The sequence below is a fragment of the Chenopodium album genome, chromosome 5, assembly GCF_948465745.1.
Source record: "Chenopodium album chromosome 5, dcCheAlbu1.1, whole genome shotgun sequence".
Classification (NCBI taxonomy): domain Eukaryota; kingdom Viridiplantae; phylum Streptophyta; class Magnoliopsida; order Caryophyllales; family Amaranthaceae; genus Chenopodium; species Chenopodium album.
This window is the reverse complement of record NC_137838.1, coordinates 2,377,342-2,396,017: the sequence shown is the minus strand read 5'-3', so window position 1 is coordinate 2,396,017 and position 18,676 is coordinate 2,377,342. Positions and strand designations below refer to the sequence as shown.

The 18,676-nt window shown below is 36.3% G+C and overlaps 2 protein-coding genes across 4 annotated transcripts; one reads left to right on the top strand and one right to left on the bottom strand.

Annotated features, from left to right (window-relative positions):
- On the top strand, window positions 1-17,506 carry LOC145631483 (protein COFACTOR ASSEMBLY OF COMPLEX C SUBUNIT B CCB2, chloroplastic-like). Of its 3 annotated transcripts, XR_014112396.1 has the most exons (8): window positions 1-314; window positions 433-548; window positions 632-703; window positions 1,783-1,926; window positions 2,065-2,218; window positions 3,414-3,601; window positions 16,903-17,000; window positions 17,363-17,506. XR_014112396.1 is itself a non-coding variant. In XM_081683575.1 (7 exons), the coding sequence occupies exons 1-7, from the start codon at window positions 110-112 to the stop codon at window positions 16,948-16,950; spliced, it is 927 nt and encodes a 308-aa protein (XP_081539701.1). In that variant the 5' UTR covers window positions 2-109; the 3' UTR covers window positions 16,951-17,042. The 3 variants fall into 3 exon arrangements, 2 of the variants coding, with proteins under 2 accessions (XP_081539701.1, XP_081539702.1); XM_081683575.1 differs by lacking the exon at window positions 17,363-17,506 and having other exon boundaries at window positions 2-314; window positions 16,903-17,042; XM_081683576.1 differs by lacking the exons at window positions 16,903-17,000; window positions 17,363-17,506 and adding an exon at window positions 13,921-14,315 and having other exon boundaries at window positions 3-314.
- On the bottom strand, window positions 14,342-18,074 carry LOC145631484 (dihydrodipicolinate reductase-like protein CRR1, chloroplastic). The gene is made up of 10 exons (XM_081683577.1): window positions 17,811-18,074; window positions 17,594-17,716; window positions 17,433-17,507; window positions 17,097-17,162; window positions 16,884-16,979; window positions 16,611-16,727; window positions 15,571-15,663; window positions 15,330-15,431; window positions 15,136-15,222; window positions 14,342-14,637 (listed from the first exon to the last, which is right to left on the bottom strand). Exons 1-10 carry the CDS (start codon window positions 17,910-17,912, stop codon window positions 14,605-14,607), a joined length of 894 nt encoding a protein of 297 aa, XP_081539703.1. The 5' UTR covers window positions 17,913-18,074; the 3' UTR covers window positions 14,342-14,604.
- Between the last annotated feature and the right edge of the window lie 602 nt (window positions 18,075-18,676).

The window sequence follows — 18,676 nt, the reverse complement described above, 5'->3', positions numbered from 1 at the left end:
ACTTGTCCAATTCACACATATACGTAGAATCTCTGAAAAAAGATTTGCAATATTCTGAAACAATTGTGTTTTTATATACTTTTTCCAGTATTTTCGAACTAAAAAAGAAATGGGTATTCTAATTGGAAATCAGTTGGTACCGTTAAACCTAGCATTCCCATTTCGCGCCAACTCTTGTCATCATCATCTTCATGGCGTAGTTACCAGAAGAAATCCCAGAAAATCTTTGAAATTATCAGCCAAGCTTGATGATTCTTCGACACCCACAAATTCCGAGCAACAAATAAACCTCTCTGTACTTCGATTTACCTTCGGTTAGTTCATCTTTCTCTGAGGCAGAAACACAAACACCTTGTGTGCATTATTCTATGATTTGAGATTTGTTTACTATTTCAATTAATTTGCTTATATAAATGAACTGGGTTTTTGTAGGAATATCTTGGTTGGATGAATCTTACTTGCCCAGATGGATTGGTTATGGTTTTGGATCTCTTCTTGTTCTCAACCATTTTGCCGGTTCGAGTTCCCCTGTAACCTCAGCTCAGCTTGTAAGTCGATAGCTTACTTTGATTGATTGATTGTTGTGATAATTATTGTTTGACCAGTAATTTTCATTGAATTGTGTTCTTAGGTTTCTGAGGCTTTGGGTCTATCATTGGCGGCTTTCTCTGCGTCACTTCCTTATGTGGGAAGATTTCTCAAGGTAAAGTTTTATGCTAAATTTCGTTTATTGTTTATCAATTACGCTTTTTGCTAGTAAAAATTGGATTGATTAGTGTTTGATTTGATTTTTGAGACTATAATGATAGTTTAATAGGGAGTATAAAAGAAGAATCCTTTCTCTAGGTAAAGCTGTATGTTAAGTTGTGTTGTATAGTTTCTATTATTATATTCTACATCTGCTGGTTTTTCAATTGGTTTATCAAGCTATTATAGTAAAGCCTATTAAGGATAGGGACTTCAATCGGTTAATGTTATGCTATTGAGAAGTTAACATTTATCATGCAATGTCTACACCATCAATTTTCTTGATTTAAATGTGATTCCATGAAGATCAATCTAAATGGCGCAATAAAATGCTCTAACATCCTTATACACAGGGTACACACTCCTCCAAGTAGCTAAGTGAGGTCTAAACTATTTTGATATGATGAAAGTCACCTAGATGTTGTAAAACTTGTAAACCATTCACATATATAAAAACTAAGTGAATTGATTGCCATCTACTATTGTGGATAACTAAATATTATCCATAAGTGCTAGGGGATGTCGCTCAATACTTTATGGAGATTTGTTATAAAATTAACAGTTTGCTGGTAATCTTGCCAGGCTTCCACAAAGTGCGATAGATACTTTGCACCTTAAGAACTTTTTAAACATCATACCATTTTTGTTTTTGCAATCAGTTCAAACTGAAACTAAAACTAAAACAAGGTGTCCACATAATTCAATGACTATTATAGCAGCATGGAATGTGTGTGTGTGTGTGCGCTTGCGTGCGCTAAAACAAGGTGTCCACATAATTCAATGACTATTATAGCAGCATGGAATGTGTGTGTGTCTATTATAGCAGCATGGAATGTGTGTGTGTGTGCGCGCGCGCGCGCGCGCGCGCGCGCGTGTGTGTGTGTTTTGTTACTTCCCTTGGTCATATTTAGGTTGGCACCTTTTTGCTTATTTTTTAGAGTCGGTAGCCACTAGATAGTATAATCTGGATGTAGCTAGTATGTGGGAAGTATGAATCTTGATAGCTCTTTAGACTGATATCTTAATACCATACAGGGAGCAACACCAGAAAAGCTAACAGCTCTTCCTGTACGTGCTCAACAAATCTTTGTAATGTCCCCCAATGTTACAAATACCCTGAAGGAGGACCTTGCTTGGACAACATATATTCTACTACGTAATACAAAATCTGTCTCAGTGGTAAGCTCACATTAGTTATGGGATATGATGCATAATATTTGCATGCCACCCCTTCCCCACCCCTCACCTCTGCACCCCCAACAAAAAAAGCCTTTGATGGGTTGATAAGTTCTTACAAAAACTCTTTCTATATTTCAGCTTGTATCTTTGCAAGATGTGATCTGTGTCCGTGGCTATTGGAACTTACCAGAAAATCTATCAAAGGATGGGATTGTCAACTGGTTTATGGAAAAGATAAAGAAATATGGTCTGTCTGATTTGAAGGAGACACTCTATTTTTCCCAAAGCACAGGTGAATTATGATATGGCTTACTATTACTATTACTATTACTATTAATCGATATGACTATATCTACTGAATAATACCTTCTGATGAATCCTCCATTTATTACAAAACTAGGGAATTTGAATCATTTAATTTTTATGCTTTCCTAGTGAATTTTACTATTACGTTTAATAGTTTACTATACTATCTAAAGCAACTCCTTGCTGGGTATGAACCTATGGTGATTAAGGTCTCTCCAAATTTCCTTCTTATAGTTCTAATCTTCATTTGTTTCTATGAGGGTGTGTCTGTAATTTATAGCATTTTTGTCATGTGGTTATTGCTCGGTAGGCCATATGGGAATTGTGTTATGTGTGGTCAAAACTAAGATTACCAAAATGAAACATAGGTGATACATGGGAGTTGGGAGCCTGAAAGACTCCTCAACAAAAACTCTTGACGTGTGTGCAGATTTGATTACAATTGGTGGCTGTGAAAGAACTTAGGTGTAATGCTATTAAGGATTCACTTCTCCAAGTTTTCCTTGGTATTCCTCACCCTGCTCTAGAAGAAATTCACCATTGACCTATTATGATTAATAGCCTAAAACATGAGTCCGAGAGGTATTTTCTATGGATTATGTGGTCAAAGTAGCCGATCAAACTTGGGTGAATGGTTTGGGAGCCTATAAAACTTTAGTCCTTACAATTTATTTCTTATCCTTTTGTTCACAGTGCATCTTTTAGCACGACTAGTAACGATTTCAATGGGATAAATTCATAGATAAAGTATAAACTTGGTGGACATAGAATGAATCCTTTGGGCGAAATTATTCGTAGAGATTGATTATATAGCAGTTAGGATCAGGCTGGGCCATTGTCATATGTTCTGTTTTTGCGAAGATATATGATCCCTGGCTTTTGAGTGGACTCTTTCCGTGACTTATGGCGGCGTTCTTCGAAGGCAATAAGTCTTGTTTTGGTGTTGTATATGAACTTTGGTCATTAGATGACCAAGGAGAGGCTTCCTCTTTGCTTATGGACATTCCAATGAATTTTTAATGGCAAAGAAGAATATCAAAATTATGAGTTAATAATCTTGTGCGACAACCTTATTATGACTCTCCAACTTGCTGAAATGCATGTATGATGTATCCCAAAGGTGCTCCTATCTGTGCATTTGTTTTTCTTGAAATAATGGTACACTGTTCATTTTATTACAGGTTCAGTGCTGGAGGAGGCTATTCCTGAGGAGACTGGTTCTATTTTAATACAGCCACTTTGCTCTGCAAAAACACAGGGCATGGGGGAGGAGAATGATGTGGGATTTGTGCTTCTAGCTTCAAGCATAAGCTTTGCCTATGACGAGAAAGATATGTTGTGGACAAAAGCGATAGCCAGAAAATTTAAGGTGAGGCCAAAATTATAGCTCCTAATTATCATAACTCTCCTTTTGCTTCAGGATACCTATTTGTCCTATCAGAGGTACTGAGGCAGCCCAAGAATTTTTTTTTCCTCAGACCACTTGTTTGACATGTGTCAATTGTGTTGGCAGTAAAGCCGTCAAAAGTTGACCCGACCCGAAATACCGACTCAAACCCGATTATTAACAGACCCATCTAAACCTGAAAAATGGTGACACAAACCCGACCTGAAACCAACCCTAGACCCGAGTATGTGAGACTCGAACCCGAACATGAACTCACCTGGAGATGACACGACCCGAATGTAACCTGTAAATTATTGACCTGAAGTCGTGAACCGAACCCGACTTGAACCGAAATTGACCCAAACCCGTTTTAACCCGTCAAAACCCAAATTTAACCCGACTTGTTACTAACCTGACCTGATTTCAACCCGACCCGTTCCTAACCTGACTCGAATTTTACCCAACCTGTTACTAATCCGACCCGAAATCAACCCGACTTGTTATTGAACTGACCCAAATTCAACCCGACTTGTTATTGACTCGACCCGAATTTTACTAGACCTATTACTAACCCGACCCAAAAATTTAACCCGATATGTTACTAACCCGACTTGAAATCAACACGACCTGTTATTGACCCGACCTAAATTCAACCCAAATTGTTCCTGACTCGATTTCAATCACCTTAAATGCAATTTAGACCACCTTATTATTGTTGATCAAAGCATTTTGTCTAGGGAGACCAAGTCGGTCCACGCCAACAAAAGAAAGAAGCTGCATCCTCAAATTTAAGAGTTAAATATATCTTCCTAAATTATATACTATAATTCCCTAGTATATTGCCATATATAATATAATAAAAGAAAATAATTAGCTAGATAAAAATGATAATTATCTAATTATAGTTAGTGGAACATAACCCAAATACGACTTGACTTGGAAATGACCCGACCTGATTGTAACTTGCAAATTATTGACTAGAACATAACCCGACTTGAATCCGAGAATGACCCAACTTAGAATTGACCCAACCTGATTATAACCCGCAAATTATTGACTTAAACCGAACCCGACTTGAACCCGAGAATGACCCGACTTGAAAATGACCCGACCTGATTTAAATCCGCAAATTATTGACTTAAACCGAACCCGACTCAAACCCGAGAATGACCCGACCTAATTCTAACCCGTAAATTATTGATTTGAACCGAACCCGACTCGAACCCGAGAATTACTCTAACCCGTTTTAAATTGTCAAAACCCGGATTAAACCTAACCTATTATTCACCCGACCCGAATGTAACCCGACCTGTTATTAACCCGTCCTAAACCCGACCCAAACCCGAAAAAAAGTTTGACTCGACGTGACCCGACTCAAGCATGACCAAACCCAAACCCGACCCGCATAGCTTATGGAATTAATCCGAATTGACCCGACCCCAACCCGACTCGTTTACCCGAATTGACAGCTTTACCCAAAACCTCCAAAATTTCTCAAAAAACGTGGATATTACCCTTCACTTTTGGATTTTTTTTGACTTTTTTTCGCTCGAAAATAAAAATTGCCGAAATGTTAACCATGGTCCCTTATATCTTCCGAGAGTCCAATTGGGTGTGTGGAACCATCCGATTTGTCTTTAAACGGCCAATTTATCGGTTTACAACTTGCACCGATTTCATTAATTCAAGCCTACCACGAACATTTATGACAACAAATAATGATCATATATGGTTCCAAAAGGCATTATATGACCCCTAGATGTATCCCATAAAATCTTAAGACTTTTCGACACTAGGCCCCGAAACCTCTAAAATTTTTCAAAAAGCGTGGATATTAGCCTTCAATTTTGGAATTTTTTTACTTTTTTTCGCCTGAAAATAAAAATTGCCGAAATGTTTACCGTGGTCCCTAATATTCCTCCGAGAGTTAAGTTAGGTGGTTGGAACCATCCAATCTGCCTTTAAACGACCAATTTACCAATTTACAACTGACACTGATTTCATTAACTCAAGCCTACCAATTTATGACAACATATAATAATCATATATGGTTCTAAACGGCATTATATGACCCCGAGATGTATCCCCTAAAATCTTAAGGCTTTTCGACACCGTGTCCCGAAACCTCCAAAATTTTTCTAAAAGCGTGGATATTAGCCTTCAATTTTGGAATTTTTTGACTTATTTTTTACCGGAAAGAAAAATTGCCGAAATGTTTACCATGGGCCCTAATACCCTCCGAGCGTCCATTTGAGTTGGTGGAACTATCCAATTTGTCTTTAAACGGCTAGTTTACCGGTTTACAACTTGCACAGATTTCATTATCTCAAGCATACTACGAACAATTATGACAATATATGATGACCATATATGGATCCAAACAGCATTATATGACCCCGAGATGTATCCCCTAAAATATCAAGACTTTTCTACACTGGTTCCTGAAACCTCTAAAATTTTCCAAAAAACATGGATATTAGCCTTCAATTTTGGAATTTTTTGACTTTTTTTTCGCCCGAAAATAAAAATTGCCGAAATGTTTACCATGATTCCTTATATCCTCCGGGAGCCCAATTGGGTGTATTGAACCATCCAATTTGCTTTTAAACGGTCAATTTACTGCCATACAACTTGCACCGATTTCATTAATTCAAGCCTCCCACGAACATTTATAACAACAAATAATGATCATATATGGTTTCAAACGGTATTATATGACCTCGATATGTATCCCCTAAAATATCAAGACTTTTCCACATTGGGTCCCGAAATCTCCAAAATTTCTCAAAAAGCGTGGATATTAGGCTGCAATTTTTGAATTTTTTCGCCTGAAAATAAAAATTGCCGAAATGTTTACCATGGTCCCTTATATTCCTCTGAGAATTAAGTTAGGTGTTTGGAACCATCCAATTTGCATGTAAATGACCAATTTACAACTTGCACTGATTTCATTAACTCAAGTTTACAAATTTAAGACAACATATAATAATCAAATATGGTTTTAAATGGCATTATATGACCCCGAGATGTATACCCTAAAATCTTAAGGCTTTTCGACACCGAGCCCCGAAACCTCAAAAATTATTCTAAAAGCGTGGATAGCCTTCAATTTTGGAATTTTTTAACTTAATTTTGACCAGAAAGAAAAATTGCCGAAATGTTTACCCTGGGCCCTAATACCCTCCGGGCGTCCAATTGGGTTGGTGGAACCATCCAATTTGTCTTTAAAAGGCCAATTTACCGGTTTACAACTTGCACGGATTTTATTATCTCAAGCATATTACGAACATTTATGACAATATATTATGACCATTTATGGTTCCAAACGGCATAATATGACCCCGAGATGTATCTCCTTAAATATCAAGACTTTTCTACACTAGGTCCCAAAACCTCCAAAAATTTTCAAAAAACGTGGATATTAGCCTTCAATTTTGGAATTTTTCGACTTTTTTTCGCCCGAAAATAAAAATTGCAGAAATGTTTACCATGGTCCCTTATATTCTCTGGGAGTCCAATTGGGTGTGTGGAACTATCCAATTTGTTTTTAAACGGCCAATTTACCGGTTTACAACTTGCACCGATTTCATTAATTCAAGTCTACCACGTACATTTATGACAACAAATAGTTATCAAATATGGTTATAAACGGTATTATATGACCCCGAGATGTATCCCATAGAATTTCAAGACTTTTCAACACTAGGCCAGAAACCTCCAAAATTTCTCAAAAGCGTGGATATTAGCTTTCAATTTTGAAAATTTTTGACTTTTTTTCGCCCGAAAATTAAAATTGCCGAAATGTTTAACATGGTACTTAATATCCTCTGGGAGTCCAATTGGGTGTGTGGAACCATCCAATTTGCTTTTAAACGGCCAATTTTCCGGTTTACAAGTTGCACCGATTTCATTAATTCAAACCTACCACGAACATTTATGAGAACAAATAATGATCATATATGAATCCAAACGGCATTATATGACCCCGAAATGTATCCCATAGAATTTCAAAACTTTTCAACGCTAGGCCTTGAACCCTCCAAAATTTCTCAAAAATCGTGGATATTAGCCTTCTATTTTGGAATTTTTTGACTTTTATTCGCCCGAAAATAAAAATTGCTGAAATATTTACCATGGTCCCTAATATTCCTCCGAGAGTTAAGTTAGGTGGTTGGAACCATCCAATCTGCCTTTAAACGACCAATTTACCAATTTACAACTTGCACTGATTTCATTAACTCAAGCCTACCAATTTATGACAACATATAATAATCATATATGGTTCTAAACGACATTATATGACCCCGAGGTGTATCCCCTAAAATCTTAAGGCTTTTCGACACCGTGACCCGAAACCTCCAAAATTTTTCTAAAAGCGTAGATATTAGCCTTCAATTTTGGAATTTTTTGACTTATTTTTTACCAGAAAAAAAAATTGCCGAAATGTTTACCATGGGCCCTAATACCCCCGGGCGTCCATTTGGGTTGGTGGAACCATCCAATTTGTCTTTAAACGGCCAATTTACCGGTTTACAATTTGCACAGATTTCATTATCTCAAGCATATTACGAACATTTATGACAATATATGATGACCATATATGGATCCAAACGGCATTATATGACCCCGAGATGTATCCCCTAAAATATCAAGACTTTTCTACACTGGTTCCCGAAACCTCCAAAATTTTTCAAATTTTTTTTTGGAATTTTGGAATTTTTTGACTTTTTTTCGCCTGAAAATAAAAAATGCCGAAATGTTTACCATGATCCCTTATATTCTCCGGGAGTCCAATTGGGTGTGTTGAACCATCCAATTTTATTTTAAACAGCCAATTTACCGCTATACAACTTGCACCAATTTCATTAATTCAAGCCTACCACGAACATTTATGACAACAAATAATGATCATATATGGTTCCAAACGGCATTATATGACCTCGAGATCTATCCCCTAAAATATCAAGACTTTTCTACTCTGGGTCCCGAAACCTCCAAAATTTCTCAAAAAGCGTGTATATTAGCCTTCAAGTTTTGAATTATTTGACTTTTTTCCGCCCGAAAATAAAAATTGCCGAAATGTTTACCATGGTCCCTTATATTCCTCCGAGAGTTAAGTTAGGTGGTTGGAACCTTCCAATTTTCCAATAAACGACATTTACCAATTTACAACTTGCACTGATTTCATTAACTCAAGCCTACCAATTTATGACAACATATAATAATCATATATGGTTCTAAACGGCATTATATGACCCCGAGATGTATCCCCTAAAATCTTAAGGCTTTTCGACACCGGGTCTCGAAACCTCAAAAATTATTCTAAAAGCGTGGATATCAGCTCTGAATTTTGGAATTTTTTAACTTAATTTTGACCAGAAATAAAAATTGCCGAAATGTTTACCATGGGCCCTAATACCCTTCGGGCGTCCAATTGGGTTGGTGGAACCATCCTTTTTGTCTTTAAAAAGCCAATTTACCGATTTACAACTTGCACGGATTTTATCATCTCAAGCATACTACGAACATTTATGACAATATATGATGATCATATATGGTTCCAAACGGCATTATATGACCCCGAGATGTATCCCCTAAAATATCAAGACTTTTCAACAATGGGTCCTAAAACCTCCAAAATTTCTCAAAAAGCGTGGATATTAGCCTTCAATTTTTGAATTTTTTTGACTTTTTTTCGCCCGAAAATAAGAATTGCAGAAATGTTTACTGTGGTCCCTTAGATCCTCCAGGAGTCCAATTGGGTGTGTGGAACTATCGAATTTGTCTTTAAACGGCCAATTTTCAAAATTTCTCAAAAGCGTGGATATTAGCCTTCAATTTTGAAATTTTTTGACTTTTTTTCGCCCGAAAATTAAATTTGCCGAAATGTTATCATGGTCCTTAATATCCTCCGGGAGTCCAATTGGGTGTGTGGAACCATCCAATTTGCTTTTAAACAGCCAGTTTTCCGGTTTACAACTTGCACCGATTTCATTAATTCAAGCCTACCACAAACATTTATGACAACAAATAATGATCATATATGGATCCAAACGGCATTATATGACCCCGAAATGTATCTCATAGAATTTCAAGGCTTTTCAACGCTAGGCCTTGAACCCTCCAAAATTTCTCAAAAATCGTGGATATTAGCCTTCTATTTTGGAATTTTTTGACTTTTATTCGCCCGAAAATAAAAATTGCTGAAATATTTACCATGGTCCCTAATATTCCTCCGAGAGTTAAGTTAGGTGGTTGGAACCATCCAATCTGCCTTTAAACGACATATTTACCAATTTACAACTTGCACTGATTTCATTAACTCAAGCCTACCAATTTATGACAACATATAATAATCATATATGGTTCTAAACGGCATTATATGACCCCGAGATGTATCTCCTAAAATCTTAAGGCTTTTCGACACCGTGTCCCGAAACCTCCAAAATTTTTCTAAAAGCGTGGATATTAGCCTTCAATTTTGGAATTTTTTGACTTATTTTTTACCGGAAAGAAAAATTGCTGAAATGTTTACCATGGGCTCTAATACCCTCCGAGCGTCCATTTGGGTTGGTAGAACCATCCAATTTGTCTTTAAACGACCAATTTACCGGTTTACAACTTGCACGGATTTCATTATCTCAAGCATATTACGAACATTTATGACAATATATGATGACCATATATGGATCCAAACGACATTATATGACCCCGAGATGTATCCTCTAAAATATCAAGACTTTTCTACACTGGTTCTCGAAACCTCCAAAATTTTTCAAAAAACGTGGATATTATCCTTCAATTTTGGAATTTTTTGACTTTTTTTCGCCCGAAAATAAAAATTGCCGAAATGTTTACCATGGTCCCTTATATTCTCCGGGAGTCCAATTGGGTGAGTTGAACCATCCAATTTGTTTTTAAACGGCCAATTTACTGCAATACAACTTGCACCAATTTCATTAATCAAGCCTACCACGAACATTTATGACAACAAATAATGATCATATATGGTTCCAAACGACATTATATGACCTCGAGATTTATCCCCTAAAATATCAAGACTTTTCTACTTTGGGTCCCGAAACCTCCAAAATTTCTCAAAAAGCTTGTATATTAGCCTTCAAGTTTTGAATTTTTTGACTTTTTTCCGCCCGAAAATAAAAATTGCCGAAATGTTTACCATGGTCCCTTATATTCCTCCGAGAGTTAAGTTAGGTGGTTGGAACCTTCCAATTTTCCAGTAAACGACTAATTTACCAATTTACAACTTGCACTGATTTCATTAACTCAAGCCTACCAATTTATGACAACATATAATAATCATATATGGTTCTAAACGACATTATATGACCCCGAGATGTATCCCCTAAAATCTTAAGGCTTTTCGACACCGGGCCTCGAAAATTCCAAAATTATTCTAAAAACGTGGATATCAGCCCTCAATTTTGGAATTTTTTTTACTTATTTTTGACCAGAAATAAAAAATTGCCGAAATGTTTACCATGAGCCCTAATACCCTTCGGGCGTCCAATTGGGTTGGTGGAACCATCCTTTTTGTCTTTAAAAGGCCAATTTACCGGTTTACAACTTGCACGGATTTCATTATCTCAAACATACTACGAACATTTATGACAATATATGATGATCATATATGGTTCCAAACGGCATTATATGACCCCGAGATGTATCCCCTAAAATATCAAGACTTTTCTACACTGGGTCCTGAAACCTCCAAAATATCTCAAAAAGCGTGGATATTATCCTTCAATTTTTGAATTTTTTGACTTTTTTTCGCCCAAAAATAAAAATTGCAGAATTGTTTACCATGGTCCCTGATATCCTCCGAGAGTGCAATTGGGTGTGTGGAACTATCCAATTTGTTTTTAAACGCCCAATTTCCAAAATTTCTCAAAAGCGTGGATATTAGCCTTCAATTTTGAAAATTTTTGACTTTTTTTCGCCCGAAAATTAAAATTGCCGAAATGTTTAACATGGTCCTTAATATCCTCCGGGAGTCTAATTGGGTGTGTGGAACCATCTAATTTGCTTTTAAACAGCCAATTTTCCGGTTTACAACTTGCACTGATTTCATTAATTCAAGCCTACCACGAACATTTATGACAACAAATAATGATCATATATGGATCCAAACGGCATTATATGACCCCGAGATGTATTCCATAGAATTTCAAGACTTTTCAACGCTAGGCCTTGAACCCTCCAAAATTTCTCAAAAATTGTGAATATTAGCCTTCTATTTTGGAATTTTTTGACTTTTATTCGCCCGAAAATGAAAATTGCTGAAATATTTACCATGGTCCCAAATATTCCTCCGAGAGTGAAGTTAGGTGGTTGGAACCATCCAATCTGCCTTTAAACGATCAATTTACCAATTTACAACTTGCACTGATTTCATTAACTCAAGTCTACCAATTTATGTCAACATATAATAATCATATATGGTTCTAAACGACATTATATGACCCCGAGATGTATCTCCTAAAATCTTAAGGCTTTTCGACACCGTGTCCCGAAACTTCCAAAATTTTTCTAAAAGCGTGGATATTAGCCTTCAATTTTGGAATTTTTTGACTTATTTTTGACCAGAAAAAAAAATTGCCGAAATGTTTACCATGGGCCTTAATACCCTCCGGGCGTCCATTTGGGTTGGTGGAACCATCCAATTTGTCTTTAAACGACCAATTTACCGGTTTACAATTTGCACGGATTTCATTATCTCAAGCATATTACGAACATTTATGACAATATATGATGACCATATATGGATCCAAACGGCATTATATGACCCCGAGATGTATCCCCTAAAATATCAAGACTTTTCTACACTGGTTCCCGAAACCTCTAAAAATTTTCAAATTTTTTTTTGGAATTTTGGAATTTTGGAAACCTTCAATTTTGGGATTTTGAAAACCTTCAATTTTGGAATTTTTTGACTTTTTTTCGCCTGAAAAATAAAAATTGCCGAAATGTTTACCATGGTCCCTTAAATTCTCCGGGAGTCCAATTGGGTGTGTTGAACCATCCAATTTGTTTTTAAACGGCCAATTTACCGCTATACAACTTGCACCAATTTCATTAATTCAAGCCTACCACGAACATTTATGACAACAAATAATGATCATATATGGTTCCAAACGGCATTATATGACCTCGAGATTTATCCCCTAAAATATCAAGACTTTTCTACTCTGGGTCCCGAAACCTCCAAAATTTCTCAAAAAGCGTGTATATTAGCCTTCAAGTTTTGAATTTTTTGACTTTGTTCCGCCCGAAAATAAAAATTGCCGAAATGTTTTACCATGGTCCCTTATATTCCTCCGAGAGTTAAGTTAGGTGGTTGGAACCTTCCAATTTTCCGGTAAACGACTAATTTACCAATTTACAACTTGCACTGATTTCATTAACTCAAGCCTACCAATTTATGACAACATATAATAATCATATATGGTTCTAAACGGCATTATATGACCCCGAGATGTATCCCCTAAAATCTTAAGGCTTTTCGACAGCGGGCCTCGTAACCTCCAAAATTTTTCTAAAAGCGTGGATATCAGCCCTCAATTTTGGAATTTTTTGTCTTATTTTTGACTAGAAATAAAAATTGCCGAAATGTTTACCATGGGCCCTAATACCCTTCATGCGTCCAATTGGGTAGGTGGAACCATCCTATTTGTCTTTAAACGGCCAATTTACCGGTTTACAACTTGCACGGATTTCATTATCTCAAGCATACTACGAACATTTATGACAATATATGATGATCATATATGGTTCCAAACGGCATTATATGACCTCGAGATGTATCCCCTAAAATATCAAAACTTTTCTACACTGGGTCCTGAAACCTTCAAAATTTCTCAAAAAGCGTGGATATTAGCCTTCAATTTTTGAATTTTTTGACTTTTTTTCGCCCGAAAATAAATTGACGAAATGTTTACCATGGTTCTTTATATTCCTCCGAGAGTTAAGTTAGGTGGTTGGAACCATCCAATTTGCCTGTAAATGACCAATTTACCAATTTACAACTTGCATGACCCAACCCAAACCCGACCCGCATAGGTTATGGAATTAATCCGAATTGACCTGACCCGAGTTGACCCGACCCACTTTTACCCGACCCATTTACCCGAATTGACAGCTCTAGTTGGCATTTTGAATTATACTCTACATTGATCTTGATATTATATCGGCCATATATATGTACCCTTGTCAAGCTGTTATAGTTAAGGATATCTGTTTCCCTTTCCTGACAAATGATACGATGTATATATTCTTCACAGATTGAGTATGCTTCATTTTGAGGTAGAGGCGTGGACCATGTGGTACACTGAGCAACAGAATTAGCTTAGTGTACAAACTGAATTATAAGCTTCTTTATGTTGAGAGAAATTTGTGAAAAATATATTGTTTCAGTAAACGGTTAACCCTGCAATCTTCTCTATTCTGGTGGTATTTATCATATTTCTAAACCAATAAACACTTTTGCTTAAAGAGTTAATTTCTTTTACTATAGGTAGTTTCAGAATTAAGGCACAGGTTTTGGAGACAATAACAAAATGAACAAAAATAGTACAGGACTAAAGATAACATAATGCAGCTGGTGGAAGACACTGCAATTATATATATATATATATATATATATATATATATATATATATATATATATATATATATATATATATTTTCAGTTCTGGACCAAAAAAATTGTTCAGTTCTGTCTTGTTAGTGTAATCTCATCAGTTCTAACATGCTGCATGCTCTCCGAATGGCTGGGTGTGGTCGCCATTTAACATATTCAATGTGTTATATATTCTTCCTTTCATCTGATTGCTGGGCTAGCTCTTTTTCTTGAACTTCTGTTAGTGTTGTCTGAGATATAAGGACAGAGGCTCCAAAGTCCTATGTCTGATAGTATTTGATGTTGTGGGAACAACATCTGATCTTTACAGAACAACATCTGATCTTTACAATAGCTTCTCCAATCCATATACCAGATTCTGTGGAGAGAAACATTGGTTTCAGATAATGTCAACAAGCAAGTAAAATAAATTATGCTAAGCTAGAAGCAGATGACATAATAGAGCTAGCTCTGTGTTCGAGTGGAATTTCACCATTAACCACTACTCATTATCACTGAGACCTTACTGAGACATCTTGAGGTCATTGAAAATTTAGGAACCATGGCTTTTTACCTTTTTCCCTCAAAAAGAAAAGGTACTATGACTTTTCTTAATTTTCTTATATGAGATAAATCTATTTTTGAAACTCTTGTCACTAAATTGCTCTAGATTAGGAACTGTGTTCATAAGTGAAACGTTGTGCTTGTGATATATACACCTTTGCCTCTGTAGTCTATGCTAAACTTTTACTTTCTTGGGTATCTCAGAACACACTCCTCAGACAATTCAGTCTGAAACCTTAAAGTCCTCAATTCAGCAGTACATCTTTCTCAACAAACAATCAGAATAGCCGCAAAACAACAAAATGCTGGTTACCTTTAGTCGTACAACCTTCCTTATGGACATAATCAAGCCTGGCATTAGGCTTTGCACATCTGTGATCTCATGCTTAAGAGTTAGTACCTGAACCAGAAATTTTGGTTTGGGGGTCAAAGAAGTATGTTCCATGTAATCTAACTGAGGTAAAATTTTCTTGTTTTTTTAAATCTTTGAGGACTTGCTAGACAAACCTCTCCTGGGCCTGAGAAGTAAACTGTTGTGCCAGAGGGTAGACCTGGAAGGACCATACTGTGTACTCGAACTCCATCTTCTCCTAGAACTTGACCTCTTGCCTTCAGAAATAAGAGACAGAGCACAATTTTGTTAATTCTTCGAACATATTATACCTTTTTTTGTTGTCTATAAAACTCTCTGTGCTTAAACTATGTAACATTTTTAGCATATCTCCTGTATATGAGATCATTATCTTACCACAACATCAGTTGAGATATCTTCCCTATTGTAAAGCTGGCCAAGGTTTGATAAGTTGTTGGCAATTTGAGTTGCATCTTGTGATGGAAGCTCCTGTAAAGCAGTCAGAAGTCAATTTGATAGCTGTTTATTATTCTACTGGTTAAGGAATTGCTAGTGCATTTGTTTTTCTAGATATTAAAATTAGTGCTGAACCATATTAAATGAAGCATTTTTCTTAAAATTCTAGATAGTACTCCATATAAATAACTTTGGTTGATACTGTTACCAAAGCAACTTATTTCATACTAATGTTATGATCTAATGAACCAAAGCAATGACCATCATGCTGGTATGAGGATCCTGTCTTTGGTAGGGTCACAAATATTTAAGCTCGAAAAAAGAATTTGTTGACCTTGAAGTGTAATAGATATATGGTTCCTCAAGTGGTTGCCTGGATGGCCCTGTTTAAGAATATTTAAGGAAGAAAGCCAAATTAAAAAAGAGCTGGACAAGATGTAATGTGTCAAAATGAATTGCGTTTGCTGGTCCAGTCACATCTTTATAACAAGGACATGAAAACTTTCTTTAGATTTGTGGACACAGTTGGCTACTGATGGAGTGCTGGTTGAATTCAAATGCTAAAAAAATAAAATTAGAGAGAGAGAAATCATGTGGAAGTGTGACTTTCTATAATCATTTGCTAGAAGAACTAGAACAGGACTAAATGTAATTGGTTTCACATTAAGGTTAGAAATTCTAATTACCAATATATAACTACCTTCACGATTATATATGGTCATATGGGATGTTTGTGATGTGGCCTTTTGACAGTTGTAAATCTACTGTCTTGAAACAAGCAAAGGAGAAAAGGATTGATAGGTTACTAAGGAGTGTCAAATTCGAGTAGGTTCCGTTGTCCTGCAGTCATATTTGAAATTTGTTTTCTGTTATCATTAATGTTGGTTGGTGGATTTACTTATCATTATGAAATGGTGTGAGAGTATTTATTATCTGAATCCTAAGTAAAAGTACAAAAAGAGCTTAGTGCATATGCTTACTCTTGCAGTAGGTCTTGATTCAACTATCTCCACATTGTTGTAGTGGAAAGAGGCTGTGATTGCAGCCTGCTGAAGAAGTATAGATCCTATAGACAGTGTTGGTGCTACAAGGCAACCCTGATTTGAATGTTCATGTAGAATTCAGAAATTTCAGAAAGAATGTATGCAAAGAACTTTAAGGACAACGGCTACTGTAATAAACTATAGTGGATTTCTTTTCACTAAAACTTCTTGTGAACTTTTTCTCTCATTATAGTCTCACCATGTGCTCACCATGCTGGCCTTGTCACAGAATGCAGATAATGCTGCCACTGTATCTAGCTCTATACGCGGCACATAAACAATGCTTCTCATGCCAAATGCTGTTGCCTGTGTAGCAGAACAGGGGAGGTTTGTAATATCTTAACTCCAAAATGTAATTTTTTTTATGTACGAAAGGGGTATGTGATTTCAGATATGTACAGAGGATTAAGAAAACAATTGTACCTGTTTGACATTGTCATAAACCGTTGAAGGATCAGTAAAATCAACCACTACACTTGTTGCTTTTGACTGAATTCATGTCGCAAAGTAAATGTCAGGCAGGAAAATTACTTGCTATACTCCCTCCGTCCCATATTATTTTGCACACTTGCTTTTATTCACTGCCCCAAATTGGTTGCACACTTTCCTTTTGAAGTAATTTTCTGTCTTCATCCCCCAACAATTTCTCTTACATTTTCCTTTATATCTACTTCTCTATCTTTTGCCAGAGGCAAGTATGCAAATCAACGTGGAATGAAGGGAGTAATACTTTTTGGCATAAATTCTGTAGTAATTTACCTGTGAAATTGAGCCCAACACCATTGTAAGGTCATTCATTATGGGTATTTCCAGGGCTTCTTCCATGTCACATAGCTGATCAATTGCAACAGAGGTTTTAAAGACAAGCTTGAAAGGATAGAACATTTCTGATGAATTAACCAAAGACATGGAGATTCTACCTTTCCAATGTCTTCTCCTACATAGTAGTTGTCTACTGCACCAGCCACCTCCATTCCTCTTGCTCTGGTCACCGCCATCACTGCTGCCCTTCCTATTTCCTTGGCAGCACCGTTTATGATCACCTGTAAAGATATCAAATGAGCCTCGATCAAGTGACGAGAGAGTTGCTTATAGCTGGAAAAAGATGTCATGTTGGTAAGAGCAATGCCATATTACCTTGATGTTACTCTGGGTTGGCTGCTGCATTGTGCAAGAAATAACCGACCTGCCTTTAGCGTGGAAATTCGTTGGTTGAAGGTGGCAGATCAATGCTGCCATGGCTTTCTGTGTGTTTCAATCGCTCTAGCAATTTGAGCTTCTAAGTCTTGGTGTCCATAGTCTTCTACAAGCAGTGGTTTGCTGGTGGATAAGGTTTGTCATTATGATAAGGCCCTTCTTTGGAGGGAATTCTGTGACTGTAGTTGGATTTACACTTGTCTTGATATCGATAATTCGATAGGCCATGTACCGCCAAAAGGTTTTAAAAAATCAAACTACTTGACATAAGCTTAATCGTTATTTTTCGTATTGCCTTATAAATGTATACCTTGCTTTTCAATAATTACCATTATAAAAACCCAAAAAAAAAACAAAATTACCATCATCAATTCACAAACAGGCAAACGGCTATGAGCCTATGGCACAAAACTGCAAAACATAGAGCCACCCTAAATGAGTTAAGACTTAAGAGTACAATCAGGTACTCAATTCTTCAATTTTTCACCTTTTAGGTACTCAATTTTTTTTTGCTCACCTTTTAGGACTCAAAATTATTTTCACGCTAACCATACCTAATTAAAAAAAATAATTAAAAAAAAAAAAAAAAAAGCAATGACTAATTTTTCTGTTGAAGCAGACAAAAACTAGCCGTAGTAGGCAAAAAAAATGCCGTGAATATAGCAGCAACAAAGTAGCAGCAAAACAGAATCAATCCAGTTTTCTTATCCTAAATCCATCATCAACGAATTTTCCCAAAACAAAAAAAAAAAAAAAACAAAATTTCTGAATAATTGCTGCTTCATCTAGTTCTTCCCCTTCTTTAC